The 26976-nt window shown below is 40.7% G+C and overlaps 3 protein-coding genes across 4 annotated transcripts in view; 1 reads left to right on the top strand and 2 right to left on the bottom strand.

The window, feature by feature from the left end:
- LOC307030934 (NACHT, LRR and PYD domains-containing protein 12-like) overlaps nucleotides 1–26976 on the bottom strand; it is a 60812-nt gene that overhangs the window by 21082 nt on the left and 12754 nt on the right. Inside the window, exons 5-7 of the mRNA XM_079667565.1 lie at nucleotides 17109–17282; nucleotides 13813–13983; nucleotides 11992–12162 (exon numbers count right to left, since the gene is read on the bottom strand). Of these exons, the coding sequence (XP_079523691.1) occupies nucleotides 11992–12162; nucleotides 13813–13983; nucleotides 17109–17282 (516 nt within the window). The remainder of the gene's footprint in view (nucleotides 1–11991; nucleotides 12163–13812; nucleotides 13984–17108; nucleotides 17283–26976) is intronic.
- Nucleotides 403–2829, top strand: LOC307030940 (serotransferrin-like). 2 transcript variants are annotated; one of them, XR_013805833.1, is made up of 4 exons: nucleotides 403–948; nucleotides 1459–1609; nucleotides 2007–2074; nucleotides 2169–2829. XR_013805833.1 is itself a non-coding variant. In XM_079667574.1 (3 exons), exons 1-3 carry the CDS (start codon nucleotides 1377–1379, stop codon nucleotides 2351–2353), a joined length of 486 nt encoding a protein of 161 aa, XP_079523700.1. In that variant the 5' UTR covers nucleotides 992–1376; the 3' UTR covers nucleotides 2354–2829. The 2 variants fall into 2 exon arrangements, 1 of the variants encoding a protein (XP_079523700.1); XM_079667574.1 differs by lacking the exon at nucleotides 403–948 and having other exon boundaries at nucleotides 992–1609.
- Nucleotides 6438–11784, bottom strand: LOC307034575 (ribonuclease inhibitor-like; the record flags this gene model as incomplete). Its single annotated transcript, XM_079673407.1, has 6 exons — nucleotides 6438–7584; nucleotides 9290–9317; nucleotides 9479–9522; nucleotides 10202–10372; nucleotides 11045–11081; nucleotides 11769–11784. The coding sequence occupies 5 exons, from the start codon at nucleotides 11782–11784 to the stop codon at nucleotides 9304–9306; spliced, it is 282 nt and encodes a 93-aa protein (XP_079529533.1). The 3' UTR covers nucleotides 6438–7584; nucleotides 9290–9303.

Here is a 26976-nt window from a genome sequence, read left to right as displayed (position 1 = left end):
AAGTATGTGAACATCCAATAACCTAAAATAGCCAATAACAAATAAATGTAACTTATTTTATTTGTGTTGTTCATTTAGCCTATATCTTATGTTACCAGTTAAAGGTGGGGTATGTAATTTATTTCAGATACACTTTTTGTTATATTCCATGGAATGCTCTTAACATCCTGATAGCAATGAATATATGAAGTGCTTTGACAAGAAATACATAAGAAAAATTAATTTGTGGAAGCCGTAGCCCGGCTAAAGTAACTGGATGGCCTACCTGCCTGTCAGCCTTCTGTCTGTGCACAAACTTATCCCGTGCCCTCATTGGTCATGTGAGCGTTCGTGTGTGTTGGAGGAGGGGCTCTGTGAGGAAGTCTGAAGGAAGGGGCAGATTGGGCAGATGATAAAACACATCATACATTATTCTGGAATGGGACAATTTGCATAATAAATACTTTTACTTTCGGTACTTTAAGCATATTTTTTGATGCCAATACTTTTGTACTTTTTATTGAATGACATTCTGAATGACTTTTTCTTGTAAAAGAGTATTTCTACACTCTGGTAATTTTATTTGAGTACACGATCTGAGTACTTCTCCCACCTCTGAGAGTGATATACCCAGGGAATGCATACAGTTAATGAAATGTGCTCCAAAAGGAATCACATCAAAAATATTCTTCAAAACTTTGTCTTCAGTTTGATTTTATATTTCAGCCAATGAAAATGGATAATAAATGGCGAAAAGTGATGAAGGAGGAAAGATCATCTCCTTTTGGTAAAGAAGAGTTCAGGTCTGACCTGGGACACGTTGGAGAGCCACAGGTCTTGCCACACTGGACTCGGCAGAACTGCTGGCTGGAACATCCCCATGGGTCGAATCCACAAACAGACTCAAGACTGTGACTTCAGTCAGCGACCGTGTGCTCTTCCCATGTGCAAATACGTAACCAAAGACACGTAAAGCTGCCAAGATTATGTTTGTGATCAACAATATAAAGACTTTTTTTATTGAATGCGCAGTATTTACAAAGTTGTAGGAACTAAACATCACTTTTTTGGTACGGTTTTTAGTGCGTTTAGACGACTCAAAGCGCTTGGTTAGATAAGCTTAAGACTATTAATACCATTTTTCACATAGACAACACTGTTTGGATCTCTGAGATGTAAGATCCAAAACACAGCAATTAGGGCTCATCACCATGGTGACCAAAGAAACAAAACAGAGATCATTTAGGTTTCCACAGTTCTGTGTTTTGCATACCCAACATCAACTTCGACCACCTCCCTATGACCTAGAACACATTGAAATGATCCTAGACACAAACATTTTTTCTCAGGGAACAAAATTAACACAATAACGTTTTCTCCAAAATCATGCACTAGAAATGCAGGTTTTAGGATCCATGATTTGTTTCCTTCCTTCCTCTGAGTGTAACACCTGCCCCCTTCGTCTCGTCCTCTCCTCAGCCAAGTTCTTCAGCAGCGGCTGTGCCCCCGGTTCAGACCCCAGCTCTCCGTTCTGTTCTCAGTGTGCCGGCAGTGGAAGAACGGTGGGAGATGAGTCAAAGTGCAGTGCCAGTGCTGAAGAGCAGTACAACGGCTACGCAGGAGCTTTGAGGTAGGACAAAGGACAGTGGACATTCATCCACATTCAAACTGTTTCAGTTTCAATCCTGGTAGCCAAGGAATAGCACAAACTCCTCATAAAACCCCGAAACACACATATGTTTGTGTATGGCATAAAAACTAAAGATATCTTGTATTCATTAATGAACTTTTTTGCTGCTAATAAACCATTTTATTTTACTTTTCAAGAGAGCCAGGCTAGCTGTTTCCCTATGCTTTATTCTTTATGCTAAGCTAAGCTAACTTCCACCTGACTTTAGCCCTTTACTTAACATTCAGGGGTATCAATCTTCTGGTCTAATAAAGCAAATAAAGGTATTTCCATGGTATTTACTTTCTCTTCCAGAGCACCTCATCTTTGTGTTGTTATGTTGTGCATCTCATTATAGGTGTTTGGTTGAGGATGCAGGGGAGGTTGCTTTCATAAAACACACAATTGTTCCAGAAAACAGCAATGGTGAGAGACTGACAGACACTTACCTGTCTTAATCTCAGCTATGAATGTGTTATTTATATAAACCTAAAACATCCTCCACCTCTTCTTGTCAAAGGCAATGGTCCAGCATGGGCTAGTGGAGTAAACGCTGATGACTACCAGCTGATCTGCCCTGGGCAGGCTGCCCCAGTGGAAATCTCCGAGTACGCCAAGTGTAACCTGGCTGCTGTGCCCGCCCACGCTGTGGTGACCACACAACAAACACCTAACCTTGAAAATGTTATTTTCTTTGGGTTTTAATTGAACAGAGAGGCTCTGCATGTATTATAATGTAATGTATGTAATATAAAACACATTTGAATGACACGTTTGAGTTATTCTGGGTTTAACCGCAGACTCACTGCTTCTGTTCAGACGTCTCCAGTGTTATGTGGCAGTATAAAAAAGGCTTGTTGATATAAAAGCCTTATTCATAAAGAATTTAAACCAGCTGTTTGTGTTTATATCCATTTGTTGCATATGTAAATGTCCGCACACTATGTTTTAATTTTATTTTAAATAACAATTGTTTTCTTTTATTCCTGAATTGATGTGCTAAAATTGCCACTTGACACTTTAAGGGGGGAAAGCATTATGATGATGATGAAGAGGATGATGCAGATGAGGTGCAGCTTCCCAAACTTTCATTTAGTGCTAACTAACGATTTCTAGTAAATAAAGTCATTATTTTCCACCAAATTAATTGTTTAAACCCATTTTAGAATCATCAGTCAAGCTTTAACCTACATCTGTTTGATATTTTAATAAATTAATGACAACTTTATTTTCATTCCCTTTCATTGCTTTATTCTTATATATATATTTATAAAACTATAATACTGAGCGTATACCACGGGTAGAATTGTAAGTTACTTTTCACAACAAGTCAGTATCCCTCCGCGTCTGAGAAAAACAGTATACCGTTGGGCTGAAAAGCAAAAACTGGAACAAGAAAGCAGCGGAGAAGTAACGGGGCAGAAGCCCTCCTTTTTGACGCAGCGGTCTGGACATAGACATCAAACGGCAAAACATATTCAGTGTGCAGTTCCTTTGGCATTAGGGCAGGGATATCTAGATACTTTTGAAGGTTTAACATAATGAATTGTGCTACTTTTAAAGCAAGCAACAATGTTTTCAAATCTGTAATCAAAGAGGTCCGCAAAAACGCTATCGACCAATCAGATTGCTTGATTTGACTTGTCAGTTTTATAAATATATTTAAATTTCTTCCGTTACGAAACAAACTTACAAAGCATAAAATGGAAACATTTAAGATTAACTTCGACCTCCGGGGGGGTCTTACTATAGTATGGAGGAGTGGATTGAGCAGTGCCTATCTCCAGAAAAAAAAGCACCTAAACTACGACATGCAGAGCTACGTGAAGAGCAGGTAGACCAACTGGAAGGGTAGCACCATTCAAAAGCTTTCTGATGCGGGTCTTGAAACAAAGCAGAGAAATTATGACCGTTAGTGGCCACAGGTGCGAAAGCTCTCTCCAGAGCTACTGGAAGCCCAATCTCGGGGACCGGAGAAAGTGGAGCAATATTCTCGCCACGCCAAGCAACAGCCTCGAACAACCTCAACCTATACAAGTGACCACGTAAGCCATGCTACTGATGCTGGACAGTTTTTCAGTGGATGCACAATAAACAGCAACATACACATTAATGTAAATAAACAGCCAAATAATGGATCAACGCTCTCTGTCTAATATGTTTGCTTGCTGTTAGTGTTGTTGCATAGCAACCACCTTGCACTATGTTTTGTGCAGAAGGCAACGGAGGGACTATTTCATTTTGAACATCATTATTTACTAATAAAAACTATTTAAATTAGAGTGTGTATTTTTCTTTCATATTGCCACACTTGGTAACCGTTTTATAAAAGCAATAGCTCACTTCAGGCCGTGATATATGCTCATTATATCACAGCTAAGGGGCGTGGTTCAATATTTTATTTATTATCCGTCCTCTCCCTGCCTCTCTTATTCTAATCCTCTCCTCTTCCTCATCTCCTCTTCCTCATCCCCTCTCCCTGCTGAAGTCGTCTTTCCCATTCCAGCTTCGTAGCAGGATTCCTCTCATCTACCCTCTTCCTCCTCCTCCTCTTCGTCGCTGTATCTGTGCCGCGTCACTTCAAAATGCTGCAGAGCCTGTGAAGACTTGCTGGAATAGAGAGTGATCTTGCTCAGTACTGGAGACAATATATGGAGCAATATTCTACTTTTTGACGTGTCAAAACCAAAACACTTTTATAAAAGAAAAAATCATCTGGGCTACATCACGCTGAAATATCTGCAGACTTTGGTTCAAACTGTGGATGTGAAACCACTCAGGAGATTCTCCAGAATTGTGATTGTCAGAATAAAAGTTTAGGAAGCTTTTTTTGTTAACTTTCCGAGGATAAAATGAGACTTTAATGTCTTTAGCTTGGATCTATTAGATTAGCAAACACGCAGCCTGTCTCCTTTGAACAATTAACACAATGAATCTTATTTATTTAAAAAATAAATAAATGCTAAAGCCTCTCTCATTCATATGTACTGGACGGAGATCTTTCAAACTTGATCCCGGGTGTTCAGCACTGAACTGGATCCAAATCCTCTGGCTGCCCTATAGAGTGGTGCAGGAACGAGTCCTCAAACCAGGAAGTGAGTCAGCATTTCACCACTTCCTGTTCCCTCGTCTCAGAGTCAACGGGATCTTTGAACTCGTTTTTGGAAAATATCTGGAAATAAGGTCTGTGGTTGAGACAAATGTAAGAGACGGATCACGTTTTGTTCTACGACATTAAATCCATCAGCAGTGACCCCACTGGTGATTTCTGAAGAGTGTCTGAAAAACGATGGTTGTTACCAAGTGGCTGAATAGGACTAATGAAGCTCAGCGTAAGTTCAACCAGGAAGACAGTCTTTACTCTTCATTTACTATTCCCATGTAACTACTCTCTCTCCTCTCAATAAGTGATCGGGGGCGTCACTCTCCAGCTTAACCAATCACTTCGCTCTATTCCCAAGAGCCTATCATAGTGCTCTGCTAAGCCTTTTAAGTCTGCAGCTCCCCCCTCTGACAGCTGTCATTTCAGGTGACTCGACGCAACCCTCCTCCCCCCCTTTTCACCTCCTGTCCCTCTGAATCCAGGGTCAAGCTAAGCCCCTCCTCTTCAGACCGACCCAACTATCCATTCACCAGCACCAGGGTCTAGACCCCGGGGGGGTTTCATCGGATCGGTTCTACCCTCCCGAATGATACTTCCTGCACAACGGGGCCTAATCGCCAAAATCACCATTACATTCATTTGTGTATCTCTGCAATAAATATGTATTCTTACATCAAAGCCGTCTCTCCTGATTGAACAGAAGTTGTGGAGGACGTTGTACGTCATCACGCCGAACACGTAAACACTCCTCTGAGTTAGTTTGCCCTGTTCTGCTTGAAAGCCAGTACCTGCCTCCTGCAAACTGTTCAAACAAACGCTTCAACTCGTACCGTTTAGAATCTGTGTGTTTGAATATGGATCTGAAGTTGGCGTGACGTTGAAGTCGTGCTGCTGGACTCGGCTGTAGTTCCTTTACAGCATAACGTTAGCATTTTGCTTCTGGCCTTTAGATTTATGATTCGAACATTTGAAAAGTAGGGAAGACATGTGGAGATTATCCGACTGAACAAAACGTGCATTTATCAAACAGGTTTGTTTTCCACAGATCTTATTTTTTACAATATTCCTAAATCCTATGGAGAAATCCCGTTGCTTTTTGTCGAGGGAACCAGCAGCTTACTTCAGGGTCGGCCTACAAAAATACGTCATCACTGCACCGCTCTATTTGGGGTCATAGGAAAGGAGATGCATTTAACTGCAGAACGTCCATCTCTGTCCTTTGCTCTCTGCTAGCTGCTTGACGGATGTAATGTCCTGCATGAAACTGGAAAAGATCAGATATGAACTTCTATACTGAAACAGGACATTTCAGGAAGCCTGGGGACCTTTTTTAATGTACTCCACACTCTGTAAAATGATCTGTTATTGATAGAGCTTATGTGCAGCATATGTATGTGTGTATGTATGCAGTGTATGTAGCATGTATGTTTATGCATATGTATTACATGCATATATATTAGTTTAACAATATTTCTGCTAAATATTTGTGTGTATGAGGCTCACTAGCAGTGAATGTAGGGGATCACTTTAGTCGTTATTGTTTGTGCTTTCTTTTATTTTTCTCTTTGTACATATAACCAGTACAAACAATTGTGTCATTTGCATACATTTTGCTTTCCATTTCTAAAAGGACAAACGCTTGTTATGCGTTCTAGAAACGGAATAAAAACATTTTTCATCTGAAAGTTACATCAAAGTCAACTTTATTGTCAATCTTTCAGTTTGTGTGTACAGACAGAGAGATCGTTTCCCACAATCCCAAATACAAAAACATGAAATCAAATATCCTTTAAGATGATGAAATACACAGGAAACAAACTCCAAGATTTATGGATAATTCAAGAGAAAAGCACTCGGATAGAAACATTGGAAATATTTGTAAAAGAACATTCTGAGAAATTCTTATAGTTTCATTTTTATATTCCACAAAGTATCTGCTTTGACTGTAGTCAGAGAAACGATGTTTACGTCGTCTTCTCTGTTTCTCGTAAGGTCTCCCTTTCTGCTGGTCGCTTGTTAGCAGACCCTTCACGCGATAGCAGAGTGTTCTACAAATATCACTCGTCACCGGCTTGAGCTTCAATATCAGGATCCATGTATTTATTATCCTCTCAAGAATGGAAGTAGTCATCACACACAGGGCTGCGTGGGACAAATAGTTCCCAGAGTAGAGTCCTTGATATGCTTATATACAAGAGAGGAAGTTACAGTCAACAAGATGGAGGAATACCGGTTCAAAGCAGTATGCTGACATTAGTTCAGATTAGCTAAGGCCTGCGTAAGCAATAAACATGACAGTCATATGTCTATCTCTCTAGGGGCTGTGTCATCATGCCAATCTGAGGAACATAGCTATCATAACTTCAACACAGTGTCTCATGAGCGTCATCCATGTAGTCAGACATCCGGCTACGTACACAGCTACGTAGGGCCTCTGTTATCATGAGCTACTCTGATACAGAAGGAACATTCGGTATTTCCCCAACACAGAGCGAACAGGTACAGGAGGCGTAGAGCGAGGGATCATTGTCCACTAGTTAATCGATCGCAGATGGCGTCGTGCTTGCAGACGGATACAAAAAATATATATATATATACGAAATATACTTTGGCGGCCGTTAATATACCTGTATACAAGTAGAGTCTATGTGTGGGAAACCCTGCAGTCTGAAAGCATCCTTTTTTAACTTTAAACATGATCTTTAATAATTGTGTAGTTTAGTTTAACTTCACGAGGTCGACCGGTTGGACTCTGGTTCTGGAGCAGCTTGCAGGCCTGGCTCCAGGAGTTCTTGGAGAGAAGGACCGCTTCCTGCCGCAGGACTCAGAGTTCCTGAACATGGAGAAACAGCTTCAGTTATTATGCTCCAAATATCTGGATCAAAGTCACAGAAAGAATGTGTCTGCAGCTCAGAGAGTCCTGCTGGGAACCCAGAGATGTGGAGGACCCCAAAGTTTGATGATAGAAATGTAGAGTACGGGTCCCCAGCACATAGAAGCTGCCGGATGCTAACCTGCATATGTTGGGAGAGCTTTACAGATCAGGAGAGGAACTAAGTACATTTACTCAAGCACTGTACTTAAGTACCATTTTTTACTTGAGTATTGCCATGTTATGCTTCTGTGTACTTCTACTCCACAACAGTTCAGAGGTACATGGTGTACTTTGACTCCACTACATGTCTTTAATCCCTTTAGTTACTTCACAGTAGGGGTGTAACGGTATCCGTATTCGTCCCGTACTGTCACGGTTCGGTGCATGCAGTCACACAACCAATACGCCTTTTTTTTTACGAGTGGGAAAAAGTCCTTCAGGGCAGTATCCACTACACTATTTATACTCCAGGGGGCGGTATTGCACCTAAAAGCTGTTTGCCAGCCGCCCTTAAACAACAAATGAAGAACAAGAAGAAACACAACAACCAAACGAATACAATACAAGAAGAAGAAAAGTTAGAATGGTGATTTCAGATAACACACAGGAGCTAGAACCCACCTGCTTCTTTTAAATCAGCTGTGTGGGAACATTTCGGGTTCCCTGTGGACTACAATAACCATGAAGTGTGCGAGTGGTGGATCGGACGAGGACGGTGTGTCGGCGTTGTTAGACAGCGGTGCGGTATGCTAATGGCAACACGCCAAACATGTTAAATCATATCAGAGGGCATCAGCCAGATTTGGCAATCACCGGAGCCCGGCAAAAGACAACAGCAGTTCAACAGCTTCTCCCCGCTGTTTTTAATAAACCAATAGACATGAAAGACCAAAATAAAGAACGGAAGCTTTTGGCATATGTTTTTCAACGACTTTGCGCTCTTGAAACACTTTCTTCTTATTTATGATGTAATATTTTCAAGACATTCTTTTGAGTTTTACAGCTTGATACCTTTTTGTTTGACATCATTATAGATAATATGGCCATCTGAGTGTGTGTGGTACTGTTTGTGGTTTGTTTTGAACTGTTTAATAAAGTTAATTATTCAAAATGTCAAGAGTTCCTTATTTTTAAACTGAAACTTGCACTACTGTTCAAAAATAAATAACAACAAACCTGGAATTATGCATTTGGGACTTTTTTTTGCTTTTTCTTGTTGAACCGAACCCGTACCGAGCCGTGACCCCCAAACCGAGGTACGAACCGAACCGTGACTTCTGTGAACCGTTACACCCCTACTTCACAGATGAGGATGAATGATGTGAAATCTAATCAAGTGTTAAATCAGACTTTAGTTCCACCTGGAGTAAATCCACCAGCTACCCTGCAGTATACAAAGTCATTCAGACTAGCTGCACCTTTAGCAGCTTTGAGAACACTTTCATGATCAATCATTATAAAACATATCATATCTATTATTCTGAAATGGACCAATCTGCACAACGACTACTTTTACTGTTTCTACTTTCACTAGATTTTGATGAGAATACTTTTCTACTTTCACTTGAGGAACATTTTGAATTAAGGACTTTTTTTCTCCAGAAAAACCAATAACTACATTTATTCCGTGGTGAAACCTCAATAAACAAACTTCACCTCTCACCTTTCTGTGTGTCTTCACTTCCTGTCACCTGAGAGGAGAAGGAGAGAGAGAGAATAATGATGATGATAAAACATGAAGAGAAACATCCAGAATGATGAAGAGAGAAAAACAAGAGTGTTGTTTTCCTCTGAGGTCATGCTCCATGAAAGAGTTTCATATCTGGATGAATGGAGGATATTCAGTACTCACAGGTCTTCTGGATCTTGGCTCTGATCATCTCTCCTCTTCTGATCCTGTAGGGATGAACACAACCCAACAGTTTTAGATCCAGTTTAAAATAAGTGTTTGTTCTTTGAGTCAGCTTCAGAGTCCTGACTGATCTCATGCTTTCCATCCCATCATATCTTCTCTGCAAACACTACGACTGACTGCTCTCAGCTGCATTACAGGAAGGAACCAGTCATTAGTCTAGAAACTAAAAACATCCCATCAAAACAGACTACCTTTTCCACTCTTCAGTCAAACCCCATTTGTCTGTGAGAGAGCTGATTACTAAATGTCAAGTCAAAGTCAGCTTTAGTGTCAATCTTCCAGTTTGTGTGCACAGACAGAGAGATCGAAATACCGTTTCACACAATCCAGAATATAAAAACAAATGTATATAAAAATATGTGTGCAAATATTTATATATATATACACAGAATCAAAATACATTTGTACATGTGCACACATTAAGACCTAAATAAAACAATACAACAATCAATATATACAAAACAAAATGAAAGTGGCTACAAATAAATAATAATATATATAAATGTTTGCATTTCCAGCTGGCCTTCTATAGTTGATGGAAGAATGAGAGAGCCTGCAGTCAGTGGGTAACATCACTGATCTGTTGAGATTCCCCAGAGAGAGGAACACCTCCCTGTGTTTAATACAATACTGCTGAACCAGCAGAGACCCCTTACTGACCAGAGGGTCTCCAGTCTGCAGTCTGGACTCTCCACAAGATCTCTCAGCAGCTCCACTCCTGAATCATTCAGAACGTTCTCACTCAGGTTCAGATCTCTCAGATGGATGTTGGACTTCAGAGCTGAGATCAGAGCAGAACAGCTGATCTCTGACAACCAGCAGTCTCTCAGTCTGAATAAAGAAAACATGATGAGGATAAAAATCAGTTTATAATCCAGTCAGATGTTCAGGTCTGAAATGTGCAGCTCATCATTACTGCGTCCTAATCAATGATCTTTCCCTGAATAACAGTGACCGTCATTCTGTTATTGAGGATCATCTTTATATCAGCCTTCTGTTTATTATCTGTGAAAACACATCTAAATGATTGGGAACTAGGGCTGCACGATTAATCGAAATCGCGATATCAGCTTGTGCGATTACATAACCGCAACAGGCTGTGATTTAATTAAATAATGAAATGTGCGTGGTGTAGAGCCGATGAATGGGAGTCGGAGGCGGTGTGTTTAATATGGAACTCCACACTTTATTTTCCATTTAACTACACACACAAGAACGTGCTAGCTGCATGCTACTGTGAAGCTGGAATGCTAACAACAGGAAACCGGAACACCAAGTGTAGCACATCCCTCCCAAAGATGGTCGTACACTTGACTGATGATTTCTCATTTATTGAAAACTCCAAAAATCAACGTAAGAGCTACACAAAGACACAACACAACAACTATAGTTAAGCTTCATCCATATTAGCATCACTTTAGCAAACCATTAAACAAGTGAACCGCAAAGTTATAAGACAGTATAAACGAATCAGGACACATGTTTATATCAGTTAACACTAACCTTGTGCCTCTTGCTAATACTTTAATGTAAACTCTTTCTTTTGATATCGCCGTATTTAAATGTAGATATCTCCGTTAATGTCTGTACTTTATCTCCGTTCATCTCCGTCAAGTGTTTTTCTTTGGGAACAGGAGCTTCCTGCTAATAGGGAAAGTCGCCTTCAAAATAAAAGCATGTCTAAATAAAACAGGAAGTTGAGTTAAATTACACTTAAGAAATGTATACAATAGCAATGAAAGTAACAAAAACAATGCAATATCCTTTTCAGGTTCATTTGTTTGGGCATCCAGATGTCTTATTTAATGAACATGTGCATGTGTTCTTATATTTACTGGATAGTAGTGCAGAAAGTATGCAGAGAAAACCTTTATTTTCAAAGAAGATATATTTTGGTATTTATTTTATTTTGTCAAATTCTAAGTTATTTTCAAACAGTAGCCTACTACTCAGATATTGTTGTTGTCGTTGTATTTGTTTACGATTCTTTGAGAAATACAGATCTCAAAATGATCATGTGTCTGTGCTCTTTCCTTTCCCTGACCAAGTACATATTACACTTTGTTCATTCAATCACAAATCACAATATTGTCCACAATAATCTCAATATGACTTTTTCACCAAATCGTGAAGCCCTATTGGGAACATAAACATTTCTATGTCACAAAGTCAACTTTATGTAAAACTAATATTAGTTCAGAGGACCTTCTTTATTCAGACCATTTACTAAAGAAAACATACATTTACTTTAACAACTAACAGTGGAAGAATAATAGTTTCTTTAGGAAACAATCAACTGTTATGACTGCAGACTACATCTAGAGAAATACAAATGTGAATAAACAACATTTACAAACGTATGGATGTTATATATATATGTAGAAGAATAAGTTGAATAACTAATGAAACATGTGAGACCTCCAGCAGTAACAGAGAGTCAGTGAACTGACCTGAGGGTCTCCAGTCTGCAGTCTGGACTCTCCAGAAGATCTCTCAGCAGCTCCACTCCTGAATCCTTCAGAGCGTTGTCACTCAGGTCCAGATCTCTCAGATGGATGTTGGACTTCAGAGCTGAGATCAGAACAGAACAGCTGATCTCTGACAACCTGCAGCCCCTCACTCTGAATAAAGAAAACATGATGTAACTTTAGAAAACAAAGTTCCTGTTTGAAATAACTCCAGGTTTAATAATCTGTTCAGAGTCAAACAGGGTTTTAATGTCAGAGATGATTTAGAAACAATCCACTGATAATCTGGATCTTTCACTTTGATCAGATGTTTAACAACTCCTTCATCTCCCTCACAGCTCATCAGTACTGACAGCATCTCCACTGACTCATGGAGCACAGTGAAGTGAAGTGAAGCACAGTAGAAGCTGCTGGGAGTCCCAGCAGCTTCTACTGAAGCCAGTCCCCAACTCCGGGGACTTCCGTCCGGGGACTCCGGGTGGCAGTATACGCCGTGAAGTTGTTTGCGGCCTGCCAGTAAACCCAAAGCAGAAGAAGACGAAGTGACGTCAGCGGCTTCATTTGCCTAATCCTCCCCCAGGGACTTATTCCGGTGTGAACGCGATCTGTACTTAGTTCATCAGAACTAAAGAGTTCTGATGAACTAAGTTCTCATGAACCTTTGTGGGAAAAGTACTGCGGTGTGAAAGCGCCTATTCATACAAATATCTCGGGACAATTATTGACTCAAAATGGAGCTCTGATCCAAACTGTGAAGCTGTGTGCAAAAGGGGGCACCAGCGTTTGTACTGTCTGAGGAAACTGTCCTATTTTAACATTGACAAAACCAGGATGATTATGTTTTATCGTGCTTTTATCGAGTCAGTTCTGTCTTTTTCACTAATGTCATGGCAACCTGACTTTAAAGAGCAGAGACTCTCTGAGTCAGATCATCAAGTGGTCCAGCAGACTGATTGGTGAGCCACAGCTAAACCTGGAGACCCCTGTACCTCAGGCAGTTACAGCGGTTATCCAGCTCCACATTAGACGATGACTCCCACCCTCTGCACTCAGAATTCAAGCTTCTTCCTCCGGGCCGGAGGTTACTCGTCCCAAGGAGTAGAACGAAGCGGTATACAAACAGTTTGATCCCAGCAGCTATTGCACAAATTAACACATCATAGGAGCGTCACACAGATGCCTATTTTTATTTATTGATTTAATTGTGAATTTTGAATGTCCATGTTTGTACTAGTGTTTTCCTTCTTAAAATGTTTTTCAAATATTTGGAGATTTGGTTGAGCAGGGTATACTTGTACTTTTACTTGTCCTTTATTAGAGATGTGTTGTTTGTGTTTGTTTTTAGTGTCAGGATGGAACCCTTGAGTCTTTTTCTCTGCAAACAGAATCTACCTACGGGTACAAATAAATAACCTGAACCTGATTCAATCACAAATCTCAATATTGTCCACAATAATCTCAATTTGACTTTTTCACCAAATCGTGAAGCCCTATTGGGAACATAAACATTTCTATGTCACAAAGTAAACTTTATGTAAAACTAATATTAGTTCAGAGGACCTTCTTTATTCAGACCATTCACTAAAGAAAACATACATTTACTTTAACAACTAACAGTGGAAGAATAATAGTTTCTTTAGGAAACAATCAACTGTTATGACTGCAGACTACATTTAGAGAAATACAAATGTGAATAAACAACATTTACAAACGTATGGATGTTATATATATGTAGAAGAATAAGTTGAATAACTAATGAAACATGTGAGATCTCCAGCAGCAACAGAGAGTCAGTGAACTGACCTGAGAGTCTCCAGTCTGCAGTCTGGACTCTCCAGAAGATCTCTCAGCAGCTCCACTCCTGAATCCTTCAGAGCGTTCTTACTCAGTTCCAGATCTCTCAGATGGATGTTGGACTTCAGAGCTGAGATCAGAGCAGAACAGCTGATCTCTGAAAACCTGCATCTCTCCAGACTGAATAAAGAAAACATGATGAGGATAAAAATCAGTTTATAATCCAGTCAGATGTTCAGGTCTGAAATGTGCAGCTCATCTTTACTGCGTCCTAATCAATGATCTTTCCCTGAATAACAGTGACCGTCATTCTGTTATTGAGGATCATCTTTATATCAGCCTTCTGTTTATTATCTGGGAAAACACATCTAAATGATTGGGAACTAGGGCTGCACGATTAATCGAAATCGCAATACCAGCTTATGCGATTACATAACCGCAACAGGCTGTGATTTAATTAAATAATGAAATGTGCGTGGTGTAGAGCCGATGAGTGGGAGTCGGAGGCGGTGTGTTTAATATGGAACTCCACACTTTATTTTACATTTAACTACAAACACAAGAACGTGCTAGCTGCATGCTACTGTGAAGCTGGAATGCTAACAACAGGAAACCGGAACACCAAGTGTAGCACATCCCTCCCAAAGATGGTCGTACACTTGACTGATGATTTCTCATTTATTGAAAACTCCAAAAATCAACGTAAGAGCTACACAAAGACACAAAACAACAACTATAGTTAAGCTTCACTATTAGCATCACTTTAGCAAACCATTAAACAAGTGAACCGCAAAGTTATAAAACAGTATAAACGAATCAGGACACATGTTTATATCAGTGAACACTAACCTTGTGCCTCTTGCTAATACTTTAATGTAAACTCTTTCTTTTGATATCGCCGTATTTAAATGTAGATATCTCCGTTAATGTCTGTACTTTATCTCCGTTCATCTCCGTCAAGTGTTTTTCTTTGGGAACAGTAGCTTCCTGTTAATAGGCAAAGTCGCATTCAAAATAAAAGCATGTCTAAATAAAACAGGAAGTTGAGTTAAATTACACTCAAGAAATGTATACAATAGCAATGAAAGTAACAAAAACAATGCAATATCCTTTTCAGGTTCATTTGTTTGGGCATCCAGATGTCTTATTTAATGAACATGTGCATGTGTTCTTATATTTACTGGATAGTAGTGCAGAAAGTATGCAGAGAAAACCTTTATTTTCAAAGAAGATATATTTTCGTATTTATTTTATTTTGTCAATTTCTAAGTTATTTTCAAACAGTAGCCTACTTCTCAGATATTGCTGTTGTTGTATTTGTTTATGATTCTTTGAGATATAGAGATCTCAAAATGATCATTTGTCTGTGCTCTTTCCTTTCCCTGACCAAGTACATATTACACTTTGTTCATTCAATCACAAATCACAATATTGTCCACAATAATCTCAATATGACTTTTTCCCCAAATCGTGAAGCCCTATTGGGAACATAAACATTTCTATGTCACAAAGTCAACTTTATGTAAAACTAATATTAGTTCAGAGGACCTTCTTTATTCAGACCATTTACTAAAGAAAACATACATTTACTTTAACAACTAACAGTGGAAGAATAATAGTTTCTTTAGGAAACAATCAACTGTTATGACTGCAGACTACATCTAGAGAAATACAAATGTGAATAAACAACATTTACTTTAACAACTAACAGTGGAAGAATAATAGTTTCTTTAGGAAAAAAACTTTATTTATTGTGAAGGACATGTGGAATTGTTTTTAATTGTATCCTCTTATGAAAAAAATGCCCACCCGCATTTATGTCCTTCATAAGAGGTTAGGATCTGACCCGGATGACACACACACACACACACACACACACACACACACACACACACACACACACACACACACACACACACACACACACACACACACACACACAAGCTGTTTGATCCTGGTTTCCCTTGATCTCTACCCTTTGTAGTTTGTACACAAAACTATCCTAGAACATTAGAAACATTTTACATTTTCTCACACTGTCCCCCTCGCACCTGCACGCCGGAGGAGGGACTAATCAGAGACATCAGTGTAGTTACAGTGAAGTGCAGAACTTCAATTATCTACCAACAAAATGGCCAAAAGATATTCTGCTCAGAGCCTTGGAGCTAATAATGGATGAGAGTGAGTGGAATGCATTAGAAGAACACGGTGAAGTGGAACAGGAAGACATTTCTGAAGACGAGGATAATGTAGAGGTAAACTCAGAATTTGACAGCGAATTGGAAGATGAACTTGACTCAGAGCCAGCTGCTGGATAACCCCCACAGCCAGCTTCTGGAAGACCCCCACAGCCAGCTGTTAGGTCTGTGGACCCTCAAAGGACTCCAAGACACAGACTACATGCAGCAACTGCAACAAGTACACCTGTGCTATACACAGGAAGAAGTTCTACACCATGTGTTTCCTAAACAGACTTGCCCATTGACTCACATGATGTTCTGCAGCGTCACTTCATCAATATCTTTTTTGGATATACTGTATTTTATGAATAGTGACTGTTAATTGTTTTGATTTGCTTTGTGTTTATATCTGTTCTATGTCATTTATATGGATGTTTCCTTCTCTCTCTATTTCACAGCCAAACACTTTTGGATGTGTGGTTCTTGTGTTTTAATTGCTGCTAAATTGTTTTATTTCCTTCAGGGCTTTGATTATTATATGACAGATTAAAAATAACAAACATTAATGAAAAAATGTTTCATTTACATTTGTCCTAGAAAAGCATGAGCAAAATGTAAACCTAGTTTTTATTACAGTGTATTTCTTTTTAACATAAATGATATTTTTAACACAAAAAACCATGGACACTTTGATCTAGCAAAGAGTATTTTCAAAGACTAATCATATATTTCATTTATATTGTTGGGGAATGAGTTAAAGACAATATATATAAGGAAATGTGCATGTTGAATTTAGTTCTGTATTTTTTTGAAACCCTGAAATATGTCCCGGGTCAATTTGACCCGAACATTACCAAAGGGTGCGAAATGTGAACATAACACACAACTCCTTCATCTCCCTCACAGCTCATCAGTACTGACAGCATCTCCACTGACTCATGGAGCACAGGGTGAGTCTGTGGAAGCTCAAACTCTCTCCCTCACAAATTCACCTTCTCTTTGTTACTCTGATCAATATTCAGTCATTAGCAAACATGGAAGAAATAACAATTAAAATGTATTTGTTCAAATTCAGAAAATCATAAACACAAACAGATCTGTATGAACTGCAGTCAGTGAACTGACCTGAGAGCCTCCAGTCTGCAGTTTGGACTCTTTAGTCCAGAACTCAGCAGCTCCACTTCTGAATCCTTCAGAGGGTTGTTACTCAGGTCCAGATCTCTCAGATGGGAGGGGTCCGACTTCAGAGCTGAGACCACGACTTCACATTCAGTCTCTGAGAGCCAACAGCCAGTAAGTCTATAATAACACATATATTACAACATGTGTTAAAACAAGAGGAAACATTATATTAACTTGAAGCATTTGATGAAAACATATTTGACATGTTCTGATGGAGATTTGCTGTCAGTCCATTTTATATAATATATCATAATATATTATAGTAGAGTTGAATGAGTTGTCAGTGTGATCTGATCACATGTCTGTGCTCCTGCTGTCACTGACTGTTACCAAAAGAAACAGAAATTAAAAGATCCCCTATTAAACTGTTTCTCATCAATATATCACATGTCTCTGATATATCCAGAACCTGTCTCTGATTGGCTGAAACACAAAACAGATCATTGCAGCATTACCCATAATCCCCTCTGTTTTAGCCCTGTTTCCAAAGAGCTGATTCTCTGTCTGTTACTTTAGATGAAAATAAGGAGCCCCTCCCCACACCCCTCTGAGAGAGATTTGGTTACAAAGAACACAATGGTGCTCTAGGAGGAGATTCAGGTGATAAGGGGGGGGAGGGGGGGGGGGGGGGGGGGGGGGTATTACCTTGGTTGCTTATTGGCTAATGGTTAAATAAGACAAAACATTGTTATGACATCATAAAGTGGCCAAAATCTGATCAGCTCATTTTCAGACAGGTTTTTATAGAAATGGATCAAAAAGAGAGAGAATCTTTGTTCCTGAAACTTTCAGGGTCTCTTTCCACAGAGGGGACACATGTTGATGTAGAAGAGACATGGAGAAGAGGGGACACATGTTGATGTAGAAGAGACATGAAGAAGAGGGGACACGTGTTGATGTAGAGGAGACATGAAGAAGAGGGGACACGTGTTGATGTAGAAGAGACATGAAGAAGAGGGGACACGTGTTGATGTAGAAGAGACATGAAGAAGAGGGGACACGTGTTGATGTAGAGGAGACATGAAGAAGAGGGGACACGTGTTGATGTAGAAGAGACATGAAGAAGAGGGGACACGTGTTGATGTAGAAGAGACATGGAGAAGAGGGGACACATGTTGACGTAGAAGAGACATGAAGAAGAGGGGACACATGTTGACGTAGAAGAGACATGAAGAAGAGGGGAAACATGTTGATGTAGAAGAGACGTGGAGAAGAGGGGACACATGTTGATGTAGAAGAGACATGGAGAAGAGGGGAAACGTGTTGATGTAGAAGAGAGATGGAGAAGAGGGGACACATGTTGATGTAAAAGAGACATGGAGAAGAGGGGACACGTGTTGATGTAGAAGAGACATGGAGAAGAGGGGACACGTGTTGATGTAGAAGAGAGATGGAGAAGAGGGGACACATGTTGATGTAAAAGAGACATGAAGAAGAGGGGACACATGTTGATGTAGAGGAGACATGAAGAAGAGGGGACACATGTTGATGTCGAAGAGACATGAAGAAGAGGGGACACATGTTGATGTAGAAGAGACATGAAGAAGAGGGGACACATGTTGATGTAGAAGAGACATGGAGAAGAGGGAACACATGTTGATGTAGAAGATACATGAGAAAGAGGGGACACATGTTGATGTAGAGGAGACATGAAGAAGAGGGGACACATGTTGATGTTGAAGAGACACGGAGAAGAGGGGACAAATGTTGATGTAGAAGAGACATGAAGAAGAGGGGACACATGTTGATGTAGAAGAGACATGAAGAAGAGGGGACACATGTTGATGTTGGAGAGACATGGAGAAGAGGGGACACATGTTGATGTTGAAGAGACATGGAGAAGAGGGGACACATGTTGATGTAGAAGAGACAAGAAGAAGAGGGGACACATGTTGATGTAGAAGAGACATGGAGAAGAGGGGACACATGTTGATGTAGAGGAGACATGCAGAAGAGGGGACACATGTTGATTTAGAAGAGACATGGAGAAGAGGGGGCACATGGTGATGTAAAAGAGACATGAAGAAGAGGGGACACATATTGATGTAGAAGAGACATGAAGAAGAGGGGACACATGTTGATGTAGAAGAGACATGAAGAAGAGGGGACACATGTTGATGTAGAAGAGACATGAAGAAGAGGGGACACATATTGATGTAGAAGAAACATGAAGAAGAGGGGACACATGTTGATGTGTAAGAGACATTGAGAAGAGGGGACACGTGTTGATGTAGAAGAGACATGGAGAAGAGGAGACACGTGTTGATGTAGAAGAGACATGAAGAAGAGGGGACACATGTTGATTTAGAAGAGACATTGAGAAGAGGGGACACGTGTTGATGTAGAAGAGACATGAAGAAGAGGGGACACATGTTGATTTAGAAGAGACATGGAGAAGAGGGGACACGTGTTGATGTAGAAGAGACATGAAGAAGATGGGACACATGTTGATGTAGAAGAGACATGAAGAAGAGGGGACACATGATGATGTAAAAGAGACATGAAGAAGAGGGGACACATGTTGATGTATAAGAGACATTGAGAAGAGGGGACACATGTTGATGTAGAAGAGATATGAAGAAGAGGGGACACATGTTGACGTAGAAGAGACATGAGGAAGAGGGGACACATGTTGATGTAGAAGAGACATTGAGAAGAGGGGACACATGTTGATGTAGAAGAGACATGAAGAAGAGGGGACACATATTGATGTAGAAGAGACATGAAGAAGAGGGGACACATGTTGATGTATAAGAGACATGAAGAAGAGGGGACACATATTGATGTAGAAGAGACATGAAGAAGAGGGGACACATGTTGATGTATAAGAGACATTGAGAAGAGGGGACACATGTTGATGTAGAAGAGATATGAAGAAGAGGGGACACATGTTGACGTAGAAGAGACATGAAGAAGAGGGGACACATGTTGATGTAGAAGAGACATGAAGAAGAGGGGACACATATTGATGTAGAAGAGACATGAAGAAGAGGGGACACATATTGATGTAGAAGAGACATGAAGAAGAGGGGACACATGTTGATGTAGAAGAGACATGAAGAAGAGGGGACACATATTGATGTAGAAGAGACATGAAGAAGAGGGGACACATGTTGATGTATAAGAGACATTGAGAAGAGGGGACACATGTTGATGTAGAAGAGACATGAAGAAGAGGGGACACATGTTGATGTAGAAGAGACATGAAGAAGAGGGGACACATGTTGATGTAGAAGAGACATGAAGAAGAGGGGACACATATTGATGTAGAAGAAACATGAAGAAGAGGGGACACATGTTGATGTGTAAGAGACATTGAGAAGAGGGGACACGTGTTGATGTAGAAGAGACATGGAGAAGAGGAGACACATATTGATGTAGAAGAGACATGAAGAAGAGGGGACACATGTTGATTTAGAAGAGACATTGAGAAGAGGGGACACGTGTTGATGTAGAAGAGACATGAAGAAGAGGGGACACATGTTGATTTAGAAGAGACATGGAGAAGAGGGGACACGTGTTGATGTAGAAGAGACATGAAGAAGATGGGACACATGTTGATGTAGAAGAGACATGAAGAAGAGGGGACACATGATGATGTAAAAGAGACATGAAGAAGAGGGGACACATGTTGATGTATAAGAGACATTGAGAAGAGGGGACACATGTTGATGTAGAAGAGATATGAAGAAGAGGGGACACATGTTGACGTAGAAGAGACATGAGGAAGAGGGGACACATGTTGATGTAGAAGAGACATTGAGAAGAGGGGACACATGTTGATGTAGAAGAGACATGAAGAAGAGGGGACACATATTGATGTAGAAGAGACATGAAGAAGAGGGGACACATGTTGATGTATAAGAGACATGAAGAAGAGGGGACACATATTGATGTAGAAGAGACATGAAGAAGAGGGGACACATGTTGATGTATAAGAGACATTGAGAAGAGGGGACACATGTTGATGTAGAAGAGATATGAAGAAGAGGGGACACATGTTGACGTAGAAGAGACATGAAGAAGAGGGGACACATGTTGATGTAGAAGAGACATGAAGAAGAGGGGACACATATTGATGTAGAAGAGACATGAAGAAGAGGGGACACATGTTGATGTAGAAGAGACATGAAGAAGAGGAGACACATATTGATGTAGAAGAGACATGAAGAAGAGGGGACACATGTTGATGTAGAAGAGACATGAAGAAGAGGGGACACATGTTGATGTAGAAGAGACATGAAGAAGAGGGGACACATATTGATGTAGAAGAGACATGAAGAAGAGGGGACACATGTTGATGTATAAGAGACATGAAGAAGAGGGGACACATATTGATGTAGAAGAGACATGAAGAAGAGGGGACACATGTTGATGTATAAGAGACATTGAGAAGAGGGGACACATGTTGATGTAGAAGAGACATGAAGAAGAGGGGACACATATTGATGTAGAAGAGACATGAAGAAGAGGGGACACATATTGATGTAGAAGAGACATGAAGAAGAGGGGACACATGTTGATGTAGAAGAGACATGAAGAAGAGGGGACACATATTGATGTAGAAGAGACATGAAGAAGAGGGGACACGTGTTGATGTAGAAGAGACATGAAGAAGAGGGGACACGTGTTGATGTAGAGGAGACATGAAGAAGAGGGGACACGTGTTGATGTAGAAGAGACATGAAGAAGAGGGGACACGTGTTGATGTAGAAGAGACATGGAGAAGAGGGGACACATGTTGACGTAGAAGAGACATGAAGAAGAGGGGACACATGTTGACGTAGAAGAGACATGAAGAAGAGGGGAAACATGTTGATGTAGAAGAGACGTGGAGAAGAGGGGACACATGTTGATGTAGAAGAGACATGGAGAAGAGGGGACACGTGTTGATGTAGAAGAGAGATGGAGAAGAGGGGACACATGTTGATGTAAAAGAGACATGGAGAAGAGGGGACACGTGTTGATGTAGAAGAGACATGGAGAAGAGGGGACACGTGTTGATGTAGAAGAGAGATGGAGAAGAGGGGACACATGTTGATGTAAAAGAGACATGAAGAAGAGGGGACACATGTTGATGTAGAGGAGACATGAAGAAGAGGGGACACATGTTGATGTCGAAGAGACATGAAGAAGAGGGGACACATGTTGATGTAGAAGAGACATGAAGAAGAGGGGACACATGTTGATGTAGAAGAGACATGGAGAAGAGGGAACACATGTTGATGTAGAAGATACATGAGAAAGAGGGGACACATGTTGATGTAGAGGAGACATGAAGAAGAGGGGACACATGTTGATGTTGAAGAGACACGGAGAAGAGGGGACAAATGTTGATGTAGAAGAGACATGAAGAAGAGGGGACACATGTTGATGTAGAAGAGACATGAAGAAGAGGGGACACATGTTGATGTTGGAGAGACATGGAGAAGAGGGGACACATGTTGATGTTGAAGAGACATGGAGAAGAGGGGACACATGTTGATGTAGAAGAGACAAGAAGAAGAGGGGACACATGTTGATGTAGAAGAGACATGGAGAAGAGGGGACACATGTTGATGTAGAGGAGACATGCAGAAGAGGGGACACATGTTGATTTAGAAGAGACATGGAGAAGAGGGGGCACATGGTGATGTAAAAGAGACATGAAGAAGAGGGGACACATATTGATGTAGAAGAGACATGAAGAAGAGGGGACACATGTTGATGTAGAAGAGACATGAAGAAGAGGGGACACATGTTGATGTAGAAGAGACATGAAGAAGAGGGGACACATATTGATGTAGAAGAAACATGAAGAAGAGGGGACACATGTTGATGTGTAAGAGACATTGAGAAGAGGGGACACGTGTTGATGTAGAAGAGACATGGAGAAGAGGAGACACGTGTTGATGTAGAAGAGACATGAAGAAGAGGGGACACATGTTGATTTAGAAGAGACATTGAGAAGAGGGGACACGTGTTGATGTAGAAGAGACATGAAGAAGAGGGGACACATGTTGATTTAGAAGAGACATGGAGAAGAGGGGACACGTGTTGATGTAGAAGAGACATGAAGAAGATGGGACACATGTTGATGTAGAAGAGACATGAAGAAGAGGGGACACATGATGATGTAAAAGAGACATGAAGAAGAGGGGACACATGTTGATGTATAAGAGACATTGAGAAGAGGGGACACATGTTGATGTAGAAGAGATATGAAGAAGAGGGGACACATGTTGACGTAGAAGAGACATGAGGAAGAGGGGACACATGTTGATGTAGAAGAGACATTGAGAAGAGGGGACACATGTTGATGTAGAAGAGACATGAAGAAGAGGGGACACATATTGATGTAGAAGAGACATGAAGAAGAGGGGACACATGTTGATGTATAAGAGACATGAAGAAGAGGGGACACATATTGATGTAGAAGAGACATGAAGAAGAGGGGACACATGTTGATGTATAAGAGACATTGAGAAGAGGGGACACATGTTGATGTAGAAGAGATATGAAGAAGAGGGGACACATGTTGACGTAGAAGAGACATGAAGAAGAGGGGACACATGTTGATGTAGAAGAGACATGAAGAAGAGGGGACACATATTGATGTAGAAGAGACATGAAGAAGAGGGGACACATATTGATGTAGAAGAGACATGAAGAAGAGGGGACACATGTTGATGTAGAAGAGACATGAAGAAGAGGGGACACATATTGATGTAGAAGAGACATGAAGAAGAGGGGACACATGTTGATGTATAAGAGACATTGAGAAGAGGGGACACATGTTGATGTAGAAGAGACATGAAGAAGAGGGGACACATGTTGATGTAGAAGAGACATGAAGAAGAGGGGACACATGTTGATGTAGAAGAGACATGAAGAAGAGGGGACACATATTGATGTAGAAGAAACATGAAGAAGAGGGGACACATGTTGATGTGTAAGAGACATTGAGAAGAGGGGACACGTGTTGATGTAGAAGAGACATGGAGAAGAGGAGACACATATTGATGTAGAAGAGACATGAAGAAGAGGGGACACATGTTGATTTAGAAGAGACATTGAGAAGAGGGGACACGTGTTGATGTAGAAGAGACATGAAGAAGAGGGGACACATGTTGATTTAGAAGAGACATGGAGAAGAGGGGACACGTGTTGATGTAGAAGAGACATGAAGAAGATGGGACACATGTTGATGTAGAAGAGACATGAAGAAGAGGGGACACATGATGATAAAAGAGACATGAAGAAGAGGGGACACATGTTGATGTATAAGAGACATTGAGAAGAGGGGACACATGTTGATGTAGAAGAGATATGAAGAAGAGGGGACACATGTTGACGTAGAAGAGACATGAGGAAGAGGGGACACATGTTGATGTAGAAGAGACATTGAGAAGAGGGGACACATGTTGATGTAGAAGAGACATGAAGAAGAGGGGACACATATTGATGTAGAAGAGACATGAAGAAGAGGGGACACATGTTGATGTATAAGAGACATGAAGAAGAGGGGACACATATTGATGTAGAAGAGACATGAAGAAGAGGGGACACATGTTGATGTATAAGAGACATTGAGAAGAGGGGACACATGTTGATGTAGAAGAGATATGAAGAAGAGGGGACACATGTTGACGTAGAAGAGACATGAAGAAGAGGGGACACATGTTGATGTAGAAGAGACATGAAGAAGAGGGGACACATATTGATGTAGAAGAGACATGAAGAAGAGGGGACACATATTGATGTAGAAGAGACATGAAGAAGAGGGGACACATGTTGATGTAGAAGAGACATGAAGAAGAGGGGACACATGTTGATGTAGAAGAGACATGAAGAAGAGGGGACACATATTGATGTAGAAGAGACATGAAGAAGAGGGGACACATGTTGATGTATAAGAGACATGAAGAAGAGGGGACACATATTGATGTAGAAGAGACATGAAGAAGAGGGGACACATGTTGATGTATAAGAGACATTGAGAAGAGGGGACACATGTTGATGTAGAAGAGATATGAAGAAGAGGGGACACATGTTGACGTAGAAGAGACATGAAGAAGAGGGGACACATGTTGATGTAGAAGAGACATGAAGAAGAGGGGACACATATTGATGTAGAAGAGACATGAAGAAGAGGGGACACATATTGATGTAGAAGAGACATGAAGAAGAGGGGACACATGTTGATGTATAAGAGACATTGAGAAGAGGGGACACATGTTGATGTAGAAGAGACATGAAGAAGAGGGGACACATATTGATGTAGAAGAGACATGAAGAAGAGGGGACACATGTTGATGTAGAAGAGACATGAAGAAGAGGGGACACATATTGATGTAGAAGAGACATGAAGAAGAGGGGACACATGTTGATGTATAAGAGACATTGAGAAGAGGGGACACATGTTGATGTAGAAGAGATATGAAGAAGAGGGGACACATGTTGACGTAGAAGAGACATGAGGAAGAGGGGACACATGTTGATGTAGAAGAGACATTGAGAAGAGGGGACACATGTTGATGTAGAAGAGACATGAAGAAGAGGAGACACATGTTGACGTAGAAGAGACATGAGGAAGAGGGGACACATGTTGATGTAGAAGAGACGTGGAGAAAAGGGGAGACATGTTGATGTAGAAGAGACATGAAGAAGAGGGGACACATGTTGATGTAGAAGAGACATGAAGAAGAGGGGACACGTGTTGATGTAGAAGAGACATGGAGAAGAGGGGACACGTATTGATGTAGAAGAGACATGGAGAAGAGGGGACACATGTTGATGTAGAAGAGACATGAAGAAGAGGGGACACATGTTGACGTAGAAGAGACATGAGGAAGAGGGGACACATGTTGATGTAGAAGAGACATGAAGAAGAGGGGACACATGTTGATGTAAAAGAGACACGAAGAAGAGGGGACACATGTTGATGTAGAAGAGACATAGAGAAGAGGGGACACATGTTGATGTAGAGGAGACATGAAGAAGAGGGGACACATGTTGATGTAGAAGAGACATGGAGAAGAGGGGACACATGTTGATGTAGAAGAGACATGAAGAAGAGGGGAAACATGTTTATGTAGAAGAGACATGGTGAAGAGGGGACACATGTTGATGGAGAAGAGACGTGGAGAAGAGGGGACACATGTTGATGTAGAAGAGACATGAAAAGGGGACAAGTGTTGATGTAGAAGAGAGATGGAGAAGAGGGGACACATGTTGATGTAGAAGAGACATGAAGAAGAGGTGACACATGTTGATGTAGAAGAGACATGAAGAAGAGGGAACACATGTCTATGTAGAAGATACAGGAGAAAGAGGGGACACATGTTGATGTAGAGGAGACATGAAGAAGAGGGGACACATGTTGATGTAAAAGAGACATGAAGAAGAGGGGACACATGTTGATTTAGAAGAGACATGAATAAGAGGGGACACATGTTGATGTAGAAGAGACATAGAGAAGAGGGGACACATGTTGATGTAGAGGAGACATGAAGAAGAGGGGACACATGTTGATGTAGAAGAGACATGGAGAAGAGGGAACACATGTTGATGTAGAAGAGACACGAAGAAGAGGGGACACATGTTGATGTAAAAGAGACATGAAGAAGAGGGGACATATGTTGATGTAGAGGAGACAAGAAGAAGAGGGGACACATGTTGATGTAAAAGAGACATGAAAAAGAGGGGACACATGTTGATGTAGAAGAGACATGAAAAAGAGGGGACACATGTTGATGTAGAAGAGACATTAAGGAGAGGGGACACATGTTGATGTAGAAGAGACATGAAGAAGGGGGGACACATGTTGATG

This window comes from Notothenia rossii (genome assembly GCF_949606895.1).
Source record: "Notothenia rossii genome assembly, chromosome: 3".
Classification (NCBI taxonomy): domain Eukaryota; kingdom Metazoa; phylum Chordata; class Actinopteri; order Perciformes; family Nototheniidae; genus Notothenia; species Notothenia rossii.
Note: the sequence above shows the minus strand (reverse complement) of the source record. Positions and strands in the feature narration are given on the sequence as shown.

Excerpts from the sequence above, each read along its gene's own strand:
- LOC307030940 (XM_079667574.1), top strand. The coding sequence starts at position 1,377 with ATGCAGGTTTTAGGATCCATGATTTGTTTCCTTCCTTCCTCTGAGTGT. Across the intron at positions 1,610-2,006 it reads GGCTACGCAGGAGCTTTGAG|GTGTTTGGTTGAGGATGCAG; the intron begins GTAGGACAAAGG and ends ATCTCATTATAG. Across the intron at positions 2,075-2,168 it reads TGTTCCAGAAAACAGCAATG|GCAATGGTCCAGCATGGGCT; the intron begins GTGAGAGACTGA and ends TTCTTGTCAAAG.